This window comes from Equus quagga, chromosome 3 (genome assembly GCF_021613505.1).
Source record: "Equus quagga isolate Etosha38 chromosome 3, UCLA_HA_Equagga_1.0, whole genome shotgun sequence".
Classification (NCBI taxonomy): Eukaryota; Metazoa; Chordata; class Mammalia; order Perissodactyla; family Equidae; genus Equus; species Equus quagga.
Genome location: NC_060269.1, coordinates 122,431,518 through 122,445,483, shown reverse-complemented (window position 1 = coordinate 122,445,483; position 13,966 = coordinate 122,431,518). Strand labels below are relative to the sequence as shown.

The window sequence follows — 13,966 nt, the reverse complement described above, 5'->3', positions numbered from 1 at the left end:
ACAGCTTCCCCATGACCAACCAGTTCTTTCCGGGGACTCACATTACATCAGCATTCCTAACGCAGTAGCTGCTATATTCCAGACTACGTTTTATTCTAGGCAGTTCAAAACGAACCTCAGTACCGGTTTGATTTAACATGGAGGATGAATTGTCTAAGGTCAAACGCAAACTGCTGCCAGATTTGGGAGACATATTTATATTCATATTAAATATATACCTGTTGAGTTGAAGCTTTTTCTCAACGTTTCAGAAACCCTGAGGTTTCGGATAACTGGGATGGTAGAAAGGGTGGGTTTCCAGAAACTTCGCAAAAAATTAGACTCCATCAAAAAGGACAGCTCCATACACTCAAGCAACACCCACCAATAAAACCCATCTCCACAACCACGAGATTATCTCACCCTCAAGTGAGACTGCAAGGTTCGGGGGCCTGACCGTACCACTCCGCGCGGCGCACGGGGGGATTCGTGCCCATTTGCCTGCGACTGACCGTTTCCCCCTCGCTTGGTTGTGCCCCTGCTCCCCCTGCGCAGGCACCCACAGTGCGTCAGGCCGGCGCTTTATAGCGGCAGCCTGGGCGGCTCCGCTTGCTGTTTTTCCTACTCCCTGGCTTCTCCTTCCTCTCGCTCTTCGCGAAGATGCAGCTCAAACCGATGGAGATTAACCCCGAGGTGAGCGTCAGGTGCACCGTTGCCCGGGGAGCGCAGGGCTGAGGGACAGCCCTCGCCAGGTTGCCGTGTCGCTGACTGGTTTTATTTTTGCATTTTTTCTTTTATTTGCCTTTCAGATGCTGAACAAAGTGAGTGGCGTCTCGCGCTGCCTCTGTCCCCCTCCCCCGGGAGCGCCGAGGCGGAGGCGCCCACCGGCTCTGGTTGCTTCGCAAGGACCGCGCGGCGCCCTGCGCGCTCCAGAGGCCGCCCGGCCGGGGCGCGATCGCTGCGCCCTCCCTCTGCCCCTGCCTCGGGGTCCGCGGGTGACTCTGCGAAACCTGTCGGGGGTGGGGTGGAGGAGGCCGCGCCCAGATGCGAGCGCAGGGCCGAGCTCCGGAGGGCGTGGCGCGGGCCGCGCGGACTCCGGTGCCCGGGCTTCGCGGGAGCCACGTGTGGGCCGCGCTTTGTGCTGTGTCATTGCGCCGGCAGGGGTGGGGGCGGGGCGGGGACTCCTCCCAGGCTGGGGTGAGGGCACGGAGGGGGCCGAGCCGACCCCGCCCCCCGGCAGGTGCCCCGACTTGCCTGTCTCCGCGCGCCTGGCTTACTTGTCTCTTCCGCAGGTGCTGACCAGGCTGGGGGTCGCCGGCCAGTGGCGCTTCGTGGACGTGCTGGGGCTGGAGGAGGAGACTCTGGGCTCGGTGCCAGCGCCTGCCTGCGCCTTGCTGCTGCTGTTTCCCCTCACGGCCCAGGTAGGGGGCTCGGGGTGCGCGCTGCCCCTAAACCGGAGAGAGGCATTGAGGATAGTGTAGGCTCCCAGCTCCCCTTCCTTCCTGGCCTGGCGCCCAGATCTGGCAAAACTCTGGGGGATGGAGGGAGGAGCCCACATCTTAGTGGTACCTACTCACTGGGGCTCCTCTTGTAATAGCGCTTATTGCCTCTTCGCTCATCCATCCAGCATTGCCTTAAATTTGAAAGAGAAGAGGCATCTCAGTTCCGTCATCCCAAGTCCAGGGAAATAATTCATCCTACTCATGAATTCGCTTGAACCTAGGCTTTTCTGAGCCTTCTATCCCGAGGAATGGCTGGTTGTTTCCCTTTAAGTGTTGTGACCGGTCTGTTTATTGTTTGGTTCTCAGGCTCCCACCTTGCTGTAAAACGGAGGGGGACGGGCTCGCCTAAACACAGGAAAACAATAGGTTCTTTAATTCTCCACCTCCACTGCTTGGGTCTCCCGTGGACTCGGGATTCTTCCTACCCTTCCACTCCCTGCAACAAGCACACTTGGTTTTAGCCTCTCCAGTGTGCCGTTTTAAAAAGCTTAATCATCTGTGTTTGGTTCTTGTGTGGGAACCTCCTTCCACCTCTTACCCTCTTTCCTCTCTGACCTTGTAGCTACATGAAATAGGTGGGCATTAGATAGAGCAGTCTTGGAAACACCTTTTCATTTCCCTTTAGATGGTCTTCTTCCTACAAGTATGCATGGATATACGTACCTCAAAGACTGAGCATCAGATATAAAAAGGTAGCTGCGATAATTGTTGCCTTGCAACGTATGGAATCCCACTAATTAGCATGGCATTGTCTATCTCCTATTGCTGTCACTTGACCCCTGATTGGGAGTGTTTGAAATTTGCTTTAGCAAAACTTCGGATGTTTACATTTGGGGCATCAATCCGAATGTAGAGTGAGCTTGACTGAATGAAGCACCATCCTAGGGCTAGGTATTCTAGAAGCATCCTCAGCATAAATTAAACCCTATGCAAAGTTCTAGGCGTTCCTCCTAGTAAATAGGCTAAGTATTGTGGGTTAAAAAATACTTATTAAAGCTATTAGAATAATCCCACTGACGTGTCTTTTATTGCCAAAGCCTTTACTTAAGTTAAAACGGAGCTGCCAAATAATTGCAAGTCAAATTAGCTTCGCTTTTACCAAATCAAACACAGTCACCTCTCTCTCATTTGAGCCTCACCGAGCTTTCTTAGTAGAGGAACCATGATGACTCGGAGGTTTTGAGCAGCGCTCAGAGGCAAGGCCTCTGGGAGGCAGTGGTGCAGCGTGTTTTGCTTTTCAAAAGCCCACTGGTCTCCTTTTGCTGGATCAAGCAGCTCTTGTTAGAGATCGTTCTGGGTTGAACGTTTTATGTTTGAAAGAGCTCGAGACTTGGTCCTTTAGCTCCAGTTCATTCTTCCAGATTTATGGAGCACCTATTCTGTGACACAGAACACCTATTGGACGAAACACTGAAGCACATTGAAAGAAAAGTTGAGGTTTATATAGATGGACTTCCAAAGAAACTAGTGTTAATTTAGAAAGCATCTAATTTTACCTAGGAGAATATTGTGAAATCCTAAATGGACCACTTCTAAAAAGGTAATTTTAAGTGATAGTGAAATATTTATAGAATGTCGATGAGCAAGAATACAATTCTTAAGGATGGTACTTTCCCATTTTTAAAAAACTTAACCTATAAAAGTGAAAATCCTTAATAGTCAGTGAGTAGCTCAATCCAGGGATCTCGTAGATACATGATGCTGGAAGTTCCTACTAGTTGGAGTTTAAGTTGATTGTGGGATAAGAGATCTTATTCCTGTGATAGTACCACAGACAAGGCTTAAACTTCAATTACATTTACAGTGATGCAAGGCTACTAGAATTGGAAATATACTTCTGGTGTTCCGTTTGAATTATGCTGGTTATGGGAAACTATTGTTTCTGTAGCATTAACACCCTGTTTTTAACTGAGAAGTTATATCTTTAAGGTCTTTAAAACTCATTAATGAAAGGTCCAGACAAGCCCATTAACTTGCTGTACAGAGAGCTGTGGATGCTTTGAGGAAAACTATCGCTAGTCTCATTCATTTACCGCAAATTGCTGATCTGTCCTCATTGAATAGTTGGCAAGGAGAAACAAGTGTCACATGTTCCTCTTGTAGGATGAGATGATTTTGGGAAGTCACAGCTCAGCACTCTAGACCAGTTGCCTTTCCTTCCTAAAAGGGGTGAGGAAATAATTTCTTTAAATTGTTTCTTCCAACAGTTGAGGCTCATTTTGTCTTTGTTTTTGAAGAGAAGTATGCTTGGATGGAATAGAAGTAGAATTTTAAAAAATAGTGTGATATAAAGTGGCTGACGTTCTCGTTGGGCGTTAAATTGACTAAAGCTTGATTGGAATGCCTACACGAAATACAGTCGTCCTTGGTGTTAAAGGAAGAAAATCATGAGCTTGTCTGTTTTTCTGACTTCAGGACCCCATCTGATTCAAGTGAAAAGGTTGCCATGGTGTCTCGACAAAGCCTTGGGCAGTATCCAAGGCCGTGACTGCACTGCAGCATCAGCGGGTGGAGTCGCAGAACCTCTCGGAACCCCATGGGCCTGTGTGGGTGTGGGAGCAAGACAGGCCATTCTCTGGGCGCTGGCCAGCGTCTCGAACCAAGGCTCCTGGTTGCACATCCCACTGTGTTTCCATTTAGGTGGTAGAACTCACTGTGCTGCCATCTGCTAGTTCTTTGCATTTTCGTTTTGAGATTTGAAAATGTTTTTTACATTCACAGCATGAGAACTTCAGGAAAAAACAGATTGAAGAACTGAAGGGACAAGAAGTCAGTCCTAAGGTGTACTTCATGAAGCAGACCATTGGGAACTCCTGCGGCACCATCGGACTTATCCACGCCGTGGCCAATAACCAGGACAAACTGGAGTTTGGTAGGTGTGGGTTTCGAGGACAGTCATCCTCTAGCTGACCCCTAGTTAACCATAACTCTTTCCAAAACCCCCAAGGGTCTATTCAGCAAAATCATTGCCTTAATTTTTTTGGAAACCTCTCCAAACTTAATCAGTGGGTGAATTCTTATTGATTCTCTCTTTTGAGGGATAGAAGCTAATTCTTCAAGAAGCATGGTTTGGCTTCTTCCACTGGAGAGGAAGAGTGAATGAGACACACTTTTGGGCTGCCTCTCTCCATAAGTTGTGAACAAGTCAGATCAGGGGTTTTAACTCACGTCCAGTGGATGCTGTGGAGGATATAGCAGAAGTGAATTTCAGCTCTTAAGCTTGTCAAAAGCGCAATTGACAGCACTAAAATATGTTCAAATACATGGCATTATATATGATTTAGGCCAAGGGTCAGCAAACTTTCTTAAAAGGCCAGAGAGTACATTTTTTAGGCTTTGAGGGCTATATGGTTTCTGCCCTTGTAGTGCAAAGGCAGCCATAGACAAGATGTAAACCAATGGATGTGGCCGTGTTCCAATGAAGCTTTATTTACAAAAAGAGGTGGTAGTAGTTTGCCAAGCCCTGATGTAGATGACAGACAGAGATGGCTAAGAATTGAATACCTTCAGCTAATAGTTCATGCCATTGCTTGTAGCAGGTCACATACTTTTTGTTTGTTTGTTTAAATAAGGGAAGTGTGGCCAAGACTCTATTCCTGGTATACTTTTGAAATTAAAAAAATTAACTTGTCTGACCATGAAGATCCAGATCTAGAAGTTGCTTTTTCAAATATTGACTGAGCCATATTAAAAAGTTGTGACTTGATCCTTTCTCTTTCTTCTGCCATAAGCTTCACTTTATCTAGAATACTGTTCTCCTGAGGCCAACAGAGATAGTAACTCTTGTAACAATGGTCACAACATGCCAAAGACTTTATATGAGCTACAGCCCTCCTCAGAAAGTTGAGATTTCCTATCACTTCCTAATTTTGAATGGTCTTCATTTAGCAAATTTGTTATTTAAGTTTAGAGCTGAAAGTTCAAATAAGGCCTTTTGAAAGATGTCACTCTTGCTCTAGCTATGTGTTCAGCATCTCCTGGACTCACCTGTATTGAGCAACAACAAAGTGCTTATACCAACTGTCAGCTGGTCGTTGTCTCTAGGCCAAACTATTAGGCTCTTTACATTTCTATTTAAGATCCTTAGGCTAATATCTATCTGGATAACCATATTACACGATTGCATTTTCTGTCCTGATATAAAAAATCTTGGTTTGAGAACTATTGCTAGATTAGAATGTTATTGTTGCATCATGTATGCAATAAACATTAATTGTGCATGTGAGGTGCTGTAGATAAGAGTGATAGACAAGGCAGTTCCTGCCTTTATGGCACTAAAAATCTCACAAATACTTGTTACACATGGATAAATGCTTGTAACAAAGGTGATAGATTTGAGAGATGAGTGTGAGGTGGGAGGTGAAAGGGCCAGGGTGGCAGGGAGGAGATGCAAGAAAAGGCTTGGCACACTGGAGTAACAGAGTTCTCTGGCTTGAATGCAGTAAGAGGGAAGTGATTGAAAAAAGAGGCTGGGGAAGAGGGGACAGCTCATCCACATGTTGGAGGCCGTAGTAAAGATTCAGGTCTCTAAACACGACGTGCTGTGCAACAGCTGAAGTCAGCAATCAGTGTGCACCCATTCGCATTACCTTATCTGTACTAATGTGGGCATTTTTTTTTTAAGAGGATGGATCGGTCCTGAAACAATTTCTTTCTGAAACGGAGAAGTTATCCCCTGAAGACAGAGCCAAATGCTTTGAAAAGAATGAGGTAGGAAGAGAACTTCCAGAACATCACTTTTCAGTAACTCTGGGGGGTTTTGTGCTAATTCTTCTCTCTTTTCTGCAGGCCATTCAGGCAGCCCATGATGCTGTGGCACAGGAAGGCCAATGTCGGGTAAATACAAACACAAATCAGAGCCAGGCTGCTTAGCTGCCACCTGTGTTTCCCCTGAAGTATGTGCAAGAACCTCTTTACGGGAACACAGCAAGTGTTTTCACCCACAGCCAAATGACACCAGAAAATTATGGCTGAATAACGCTCTTCAGAAATGCAATTGGCAGTTGACGTAGTCTTGAGTAAATTCAAACTGATAGTATTTTGTTTGGATCCAAATGAGTCTAATAGAGTGAGTAACACTCCCGCTAGTAATTGAACATTTCAAATGCTCTTCTCACAGACTTTTGGAGATAGTCAGATGTACTAGCAAGGACTGACAGTTTCTAGAAGGCTTAGTATACCGTTAATCTGAGCAGAGCCTTCAAGTCAAGTGTTAATTAGGTGTAGGTCAGTGATGGTGCCTTTATAACTGTAACTGGCTCTGCCACTTTCTAGTCCTGACCTCTGGTGACATGTTTATCCTCCCTGAGCCTTGATTTCCTCCTTAATAAAAATAAGTAATAGAATTATGATAGTTACAGTGTTTCTACCTTAATGGGCTTAGAATAGGGCCTAGTATATAGGAAATACATAAATATTAGCTCTAATAATGTAAAATAACACATAAGCAATTCCGGTTCAAGGATATTACACTTAAATAATGAGAGAATTCATTTTCAATGAATTAAATTCTGCTTATAAAATAATCATTGCAAAATATATGTATCAAATCAACATGTTATACACCTTAAACTTACATAATGTTATATGTCACATCTCAAAGCTGAAGAAAAATTTAAAAACACAGTATAGTACAATAAAGAATACTCATTTTCAAAAATATTTCTTGACTCTCTTCAGGTAGATGACAAAGTGAACTTTCATTTTATTCTGTTTAACAACGTGGATGGCCACCTCTATGAACTTGGTATGTTTGACTCCTTTTTTGGAATCTAATATAGTTTCGTGCATTCTTTTCATGATTAATTCCTCTTACAGAATTGGTATATAACCTTGTGGTGCTGTCTATCTTTATGAAGCCAGAACAACAAGCTGTTCTCATGAGGCCGCTTAACCCTTTATCGTACCCAGAGCACTCCCTTCAGGCAACTGACCTGCTGAATGAATGCTTTAGTCACAAACCAGTAAAGAGAATAGATCAGTGCCAGTTCAAGGCGTACGAGTTCATATTTTCTCTTCCCATTTTCCACCACAGCATTACCAGCATTGGGTGCCTAGTATCATCCTTTTCAGACAAGGAATGCTTTTGGAAAAAGATCAGTGCCTCAATATGACTTTGTTTAAAAAGAATTGGGACATATTGGGGTAATTTCTATTAACTGGTATGTGGCAACAAGGAAACTTGTCCATCTTGTAAGAGTCATCCCCTTTGTATTGATGGAGAAGGACTTGCAGCCATATTGTTTCAGGTCAAGACACTACCTATGGGCAAACAAGAGCAAAGGAGATTTGGGGCCAGTTGGCAGTCATTGAGGGGCAGATGCAACCTCAAGGACCCCTTCCTGTTTTCACCTTTCCTGTACGTCAGAGACTGCATCTGACTTCTGCTCTGGTCCTTCCCAAGAGTTGGGCACAGGCGCTCTATTAGGGTAGCGAGATTGGGCTTGTGTGGTCTTGTTGATTGTAGATGAGAATTGCCTGGGATGGATTTCTAGGAACACTTAAACCTCATTTTCAGCTTGTTATAATCAGGCTTCCCTTTCTGGGAGTGAGCATGGCAGTGGTATTTGGAAGGATCTAGAACTCCCCTTTCAGTTGGGCAAGCACAGCAGCCAGAACACGTGCAGAGAAGATTGACTTGCCTGGCTTCTTGTTACAGATGGGCGGATGCCTTTCCCGGTGAACCATGGCACCAGTTCAGAGGACCTGCTGCTGCAGGTAATCTTTGGAATCTCTCCACTAGGGCCCGTGTTTCTTTAGCCAAATTGTCTATTCTGAGGTGCTCACACCTTTTCAGTACTGCCAACACCAATCATCTGGGTTAATAGCAGTCTTTAGGGCTTAAAGATCATTTGGTAATTCTCTCTACCTTATTTTATAGCAAATGGTTTTAAATAGGATCCTTTGGAGCAGCCCTGACTAATCTGTATTGTGTGCTGTCGTTAGCCCATGGTTGGAATTAGCCTGAAAGCCATTGCTTTCCTTCCTTGTGGGATTAAGGTGACCGTTGTCCTCTTGTCAAATTACATCGTGGGTAACGACTGGAGCAGCAGCAACCTGAGCCTTTCTAATCCCTCAGGTGCTGGATTTGGGTCAGGCCTGTAGGTGGTGTACCGTGGATTCTGGTTAGGCAGTTAACTTCAGGAGTTTTTCTTCCCACATAGTCTACTCTTACAGGATGGGAGAAGCAGATTCAAAACATGCCTGACAAGAACTTTAAGATGCAGGATCACTGTGTAACCATCCTGGGACAAGGGACTACAGAAACCTCGTAGTTCTGTACAAGAGTTCACTAGCCTACGCCTCTTCACCCTAAAAATGAGGCTCTCAGATTGAATCACTGCTCTGTTATAAAGGAAAGTTCCTTAACTGTGATAAAATAAAAAATGCTGTTAAGGCATAACTACTTCATTTGTAGTAGCAACGGCTAATCTTTTTTGAGTGCTTGCTGTGTGCAGACCAGGGGTTCGCAAACTTTTTCTGTAAAGAGGCAGGTAGAAAATATTTCAGGCTTTGTGTGGCATATGGCCCTATTCCAAGTATTCAATTCTACTGTTACCGCTCCACGGCAGCCCGTAGACAATGTCTACATCAGTGGGTGTGGCTGTGTGCCACTCAAACTTCATTCACAAAAACAGGCTGCAGGCTGGGTTTGGCCCCCAGGCTGCAGTTTGCTGACCTCTGTGCTAGATGCTATTCTAGGTGACTTATATCTTTTATAGAATCCTTTTAATGAGGCTGTGAGGTCGGTGTTATTATTCACATTTTACAGATGAAGGAACTGAGGTGCAGAGATTAAGTGATGCCCTAGGTCAGTGACGTAAATAGCAGAACCATGGTTCAAATTGAGACCATCTTAGTTACTGTACAGTACTAGCTGTCTATATAATGGACCTGATGACTGCAAGGTGCTAGTGGGCCAGATTATGCCACTGTAGGAGGGAGGGTCACTTTCTCTAGTTTGCTGTCATATACACCTGAGATCAGTTAGAGCTAAATCTTGGATGTACAAGGGATGTATGGGAGTAGTAACATGGAATGAGAAATCTAGAGAAACAGGAGCTGCGGGGCGTTGCATGAGTCAGAATTTACTTATGGGAGAGAATAAGAACACTGGCAGAATTTCTGATCATGACCCATTTGGGGGAGACTGGTCCTTCTAATAAAGCTCCTGAGGGACATCCTAACTCATATCTAACCCTAACACCATAAAATGTGTCCCACATAGGATATCTAAAACTGTTACTTCAGTAGAATTTATTTGGTATGGGGAAGGCAGAACTTTTGTTTAAAAAAATAAATAGGGGGCTGGCCCGGTGGGATAGTGCTTAAGTTCACACACTCCACTTTGGAGGCCTGGGGTTCGAGGGTTCGTATCCTGGGTGTGGACCTATGCACTGTTTGTCAAGCCATGTTGTAGCAGCATCCCACATACAAAATAGAGGAAGATTGGCACAGATGTTAGCTCAGGGCCAACCTCCCCCTCCGAAAAAGACAAAATAAATAAAAACTAACTTCTCCAATTAGAATCTCATTTAAAATTAAAGGAAGATAGGGGCCAGCCCGGGGCCAAGTGGTTAAGTTCATGTGCTCCACTTTAGCGGCCCAGGGCTTTCGCCGGTTCCAATCCTGGGCACGGACATGGCACTGCTCATTAGGCCACGCTGAGGCGGCGTCCCACATACCACAACTAGAAGGACCCACAACTAAAATATACAACTATGTACTGGAGGGATTTGGGGAGAAAAGGCAGAAAAAAAAAGATTGGCAACAGTTGTTAGCTCAGGTGCCAATATTTAAAAAAATAAAAAATGAGTATAAACCAGCATCGTAATTAGTGAAATTTCTTATCCTCAGTAAGACTGGCTCTATATGGTTAAAGATGTTTTAGGGTGTCTAAACTGTACACTGAATTATTAAACTTGTGAGAAAATACTTAAACTTAACCCAAGTATCCTAAATTGGAATGAATTTGGTCACTGCTCATTGTGTAGGAGATGGCTTTTCTCTTTAGAGACACACCCTTAGTGTTAATTAACACTGTGGATCCTACAGGAAAGTCAGTTTCAGGAAAGAGTGTCTGGAGTATCAATATATGAAAAATTTTGATAGAGAATAAAAGGTAGATGTCAATCTACATCACTTAGTTTTTACAGGTGGTTCTAAAGCAGAAACGAAACTCTCACGTGATTGATGCTTTTTAAGGGTCAAACTCATGGAGGTGGTGGTTTCTAGTCCTTGGGGGCTGATGTTCCATGACTGTTCTGTGTCTTAGAGTATTCCTTATCCTCTTAAAGGTCTTATATCTAATATGGTTTGTGGAGCTATCTTTCCACTGGACTTTTTACAAATCGAGCAGAGTGATTGATATTTATGATCCAAGGTGTTTAAACCCTAGAGTTTGGTAAATAAATTAACATTAGAATCGATTTTCTGTTACCAATCTTTGTAATCTAGGTCTTAGCATTAGTAATACATGTCACTATGCCATAAATCTAAGAATCCTTCACTTTGTACCTAGAATACCAGGTGTTTAAACTTTAAGGCTGTTTCATGAAATGTTTGCTTCAAAGAAATTTGTTTCTACTCTGGGAATTTCTGAGTTAGGATAACTTTTCTCTTATGCCGCTTTATGGGAAAGAGATCAGTTTTCTATCTTGTTTTGATTTGAGGAAAAGAGCACTAATGGTGGTGAAGTTATCCCATCAAAACCAGGCACAAGGTGGGAGAAGCTCAGAGCAGTTGGTGGAAGGAATGAAGGAGCCAGAGCTTCTGAAGTCAGATCTCTGGTGCAGGGCCCCGTCTTTTCCATCACCTGGAAGTTTTTCTCTTGCCCTAAGCCAGCCCTGGTTTCCAAGTTTAACGGGAGGTTCGAAGTTGATCAGAGCATTAATAGGCCTTCCTGGTACTTGCCCTTTGAAACTTTCATTTTGAGCTGTTGCTGTTTGCATATTAATGACATTCCTCCTTTCAGGACGCCGCCAAGGTCTGCAGAGAATTCACTGAGCGTGAGCAAGGCGAAGTCCGCTTTTCTGCTGTGGCGCTCTGCAAGGCAGCCTAATGCCCTGTAAGAGGGACTTGGCTTTTTTCCTCTCTCCCCTTCAACGTGAAATATATCCTGACCGATGCAGTCTAAGATGCTTCCCTACTTGTAGAACACAGCTGTTCTCCTTTGGTTCTGCAGGCCTGCTCCTCCCCTCCGCCACACCCAAGCACTAGCAGAGCTCAGCTGTCGATCGAGCAAAGTTTGGTGTAAGCTTCAGGTGGCGAAGCATTTCCCCCAGTGTATGTCTTGTATCTCAATATCTAATGCTTTAAATGGCTACTTTGGTTTGTGTCTGTAAGTTAAGGCCTTGGATGTGGTTTAATTGTTTGTCCTTAAAAGGAATAAAACTTTTCTGCTGATAAGAAATAAGCCTAAACTGGTTTTTATTTTTTCTTTTACTTCCCCCCCCATAAATCTTATTTTTATAGTACTATATATTTGTTTTCCATGTAAGCAACTCATAACACAGGTTAGAAAATTACCAATATCGTTGGTTCACTGTGTCTCTAGACGTTTTTCTATACATTTATATTACTATGTGTACCTGTAGGTTTTAAAAAAATTTTTTAAGTAGACTTTATTTCTCAAAACAATTTTGGATTCACAGAAAATAGAAGATGTTACAGAGTTCCCATATACTCCTCATCCATTTCCCCCATTAACATCTTACACTGGGTATGATACATTTGTTATCATTGATGAGCCAATAGTGATATTACTATCAAGTTGATAGTTTATTCAGATTCCCTTAAGTTTTTACCTAATGTCCTTTTTCTGATCCAGGACACAATGTCACATCTAGCCTTTCTACGTTTAGATTTCTCAGACTTGCCTTGTTTTTGTTGACTTGACAGTTTTGAGGAGAACTGGTCAAGTATTTTGTAGGATGCCTCTCTTGGGATTTGTTTGTTTTTCTCATAGACTAGGGTTATGAGTTTTGGGGGAGGAAGACCACAGAGGTAAGGTGCCATTTTCGTCACATCATATAAAGGGTACATACTATCAACATGATTTATCGCTGTTGATACTGACCTTGATCACCTGGCTGAGGTGGCCTTTGTCAAGTTTCTCCACTGTAAAGTTACTTTGTCCACCCCTGCCTGCCTCCATACTATGCTCTTTAGAAGGAAGTCTCTATGCACAGCCCACACTTCAGAAGTAGGGAGTTGTATTATGTTCTTGAGGGTAGACTGTCTAAATTATTTGGAGTTCTCCCCTATTCAATCATTTATGTCAGTATGATCTCACAGGTATTTGTTTTGTACTCTAGGTTATAGTTCATTACTACATCTTGTTGCTCAGATTGTCCCAGCGTAGGCTGTTGAGAGCTATTTCACTTCGCTCCTGTGTCCACTTGGCATACTCCAATCAATGTAGGTTTTGTTTTTTTTTAAGCAATTTCTTGTTTCCCAGAAATTAGTGTTTTTTTAAACAAATGTCTTTGCCATTTGTGGTTAAGTCTTACTATTTAATAGATAAGGATACACTAATTAATTTATAGGCTTGCATTAAATATTAAATGACGTTTATTCTCAACAGTTGATACTTGGATATAACAGTTGCTCTCTAGTTACAGGAATTGAGGACAGTGAGGAAGAAACCCCATGGTTCCTGCTCTTACTGTGGTCTTCACGGAAGAGCTTTATCCTGGCTGCTGCCAGGAGTCCAGATGATTTGGATCTCCGTTGCCTTAAAGTTTTCAGCTCTGATTATTCTAGGCTGATAGCACTTTTGATTCTAATTCTAAGTGAAGGATATTTTGGTTGCTAGGAGGAAAGTGATGATTACTATTGACATCCTTTTGATGTAAAAAACTAAATATAGGAGCCAGCCTGGTGGCGCAGCGGTTAGGTGCGCATGTTCCACTTCGGCAGCCCAGGGTTTGCCGGTTCAGATCCCGGGTGCGGATATGGCACCGCTTGGCACGCCATGCTGTGGTAGGCGTCCCACATATAAAGTAGAGGAAGATGGGCACGGATGTTAGCTCAGGGCCAGTCTTCCTCAGCAAAAAGAGGAGGATTGGCAGCAGTTAGATCAGGGCTAATCTTCCTCAAAACAAAAAACAAAAACCAAAACTAAATATATAGCGATTCAGGTGCTTCTAACTGCTTAGAGTTGAAGGTGGAGTGATGCGTTTTCACTTCTACCTTGGTGTGTGACATCTGTACAGTCACCTTGAAGACTGACTTAGGGGAAAGGAAACCAAACAGGGCTCCTTCCTACTGCTAGGAGCTGGTGAAAAGATTGCTTTTGGTCTCAGAAATACAAATTATACCGCTAAATGTAGCTGTAAGACTTTGTGCTTCGTGTCGGAGACGCATATTTATTAAAATGCTCTCAAACTCTAACATGCCTTAGTGTGCCACACCGTGGAAGGTTATGCAAGAGCTAGTGTGTGGGAGTGATTGCAACCCCGGAGGTGCAGAGAGATTTCACTTTT

At 43.6% G+C, this 13,966-nt stretch overlaps 1 protein-coding gene across 1 annotated transcript; it reads left to right on the top strand.

The window, feature by feature from the left end:
- Positions 1-580: 580 nt before the first annotated feature.
- Positions 581-11,892, top strand: LOC124236688 (ubiquitin carboxyl-terminal hydrolase isozyme L1). Its single transcript, XM_046655637.1, has 9 exons — positions 581-672; positions 789-800; positions 1,272-1,400; positions 4,203-4,353; positions 6,106-6,191; positions 6,270-6,317; positions 7,161-7,227; positions 8,140-8,198; positions 11,455-11,892. The coding sequence occupies exons 1-9, from the start codon at positions 640-642 to the stop codon at positions 11,539-11,541; spliced, it is 672 nt and encodes a 223-aa protein (XP_046511593.1). The 5' UTR covers positions 581-639; the 3' UTR covers positions 11,542-11,892.
- Positions 11,893-13,966: the final 2,074 nt, after the last annotated feature.

Excerpts from the sequence above, each read along its gene's own strand:
- LOC124236688 (XM_046655637.1), top strand. The coding sequence starts at position 640 with ATGCAGCTCAAACCGATGGAGATTAACCCCGAG. Across the intron at positions 6,318-7,160 it reads CACAGGAAGGCCAATGTCGG|GTAGATGACAAAGTGAACTT; the intron begins GTAAATACAAAC and ends GACTCTCTTCAG. Across the intron at positions 7,228-8,139 it reads TGGCCACCTCTATGAACTTG|ATGGGCGGATGCCTTTCCCG; the intron begins GTATGTTTGACT and ends TTCTTGTTACAG.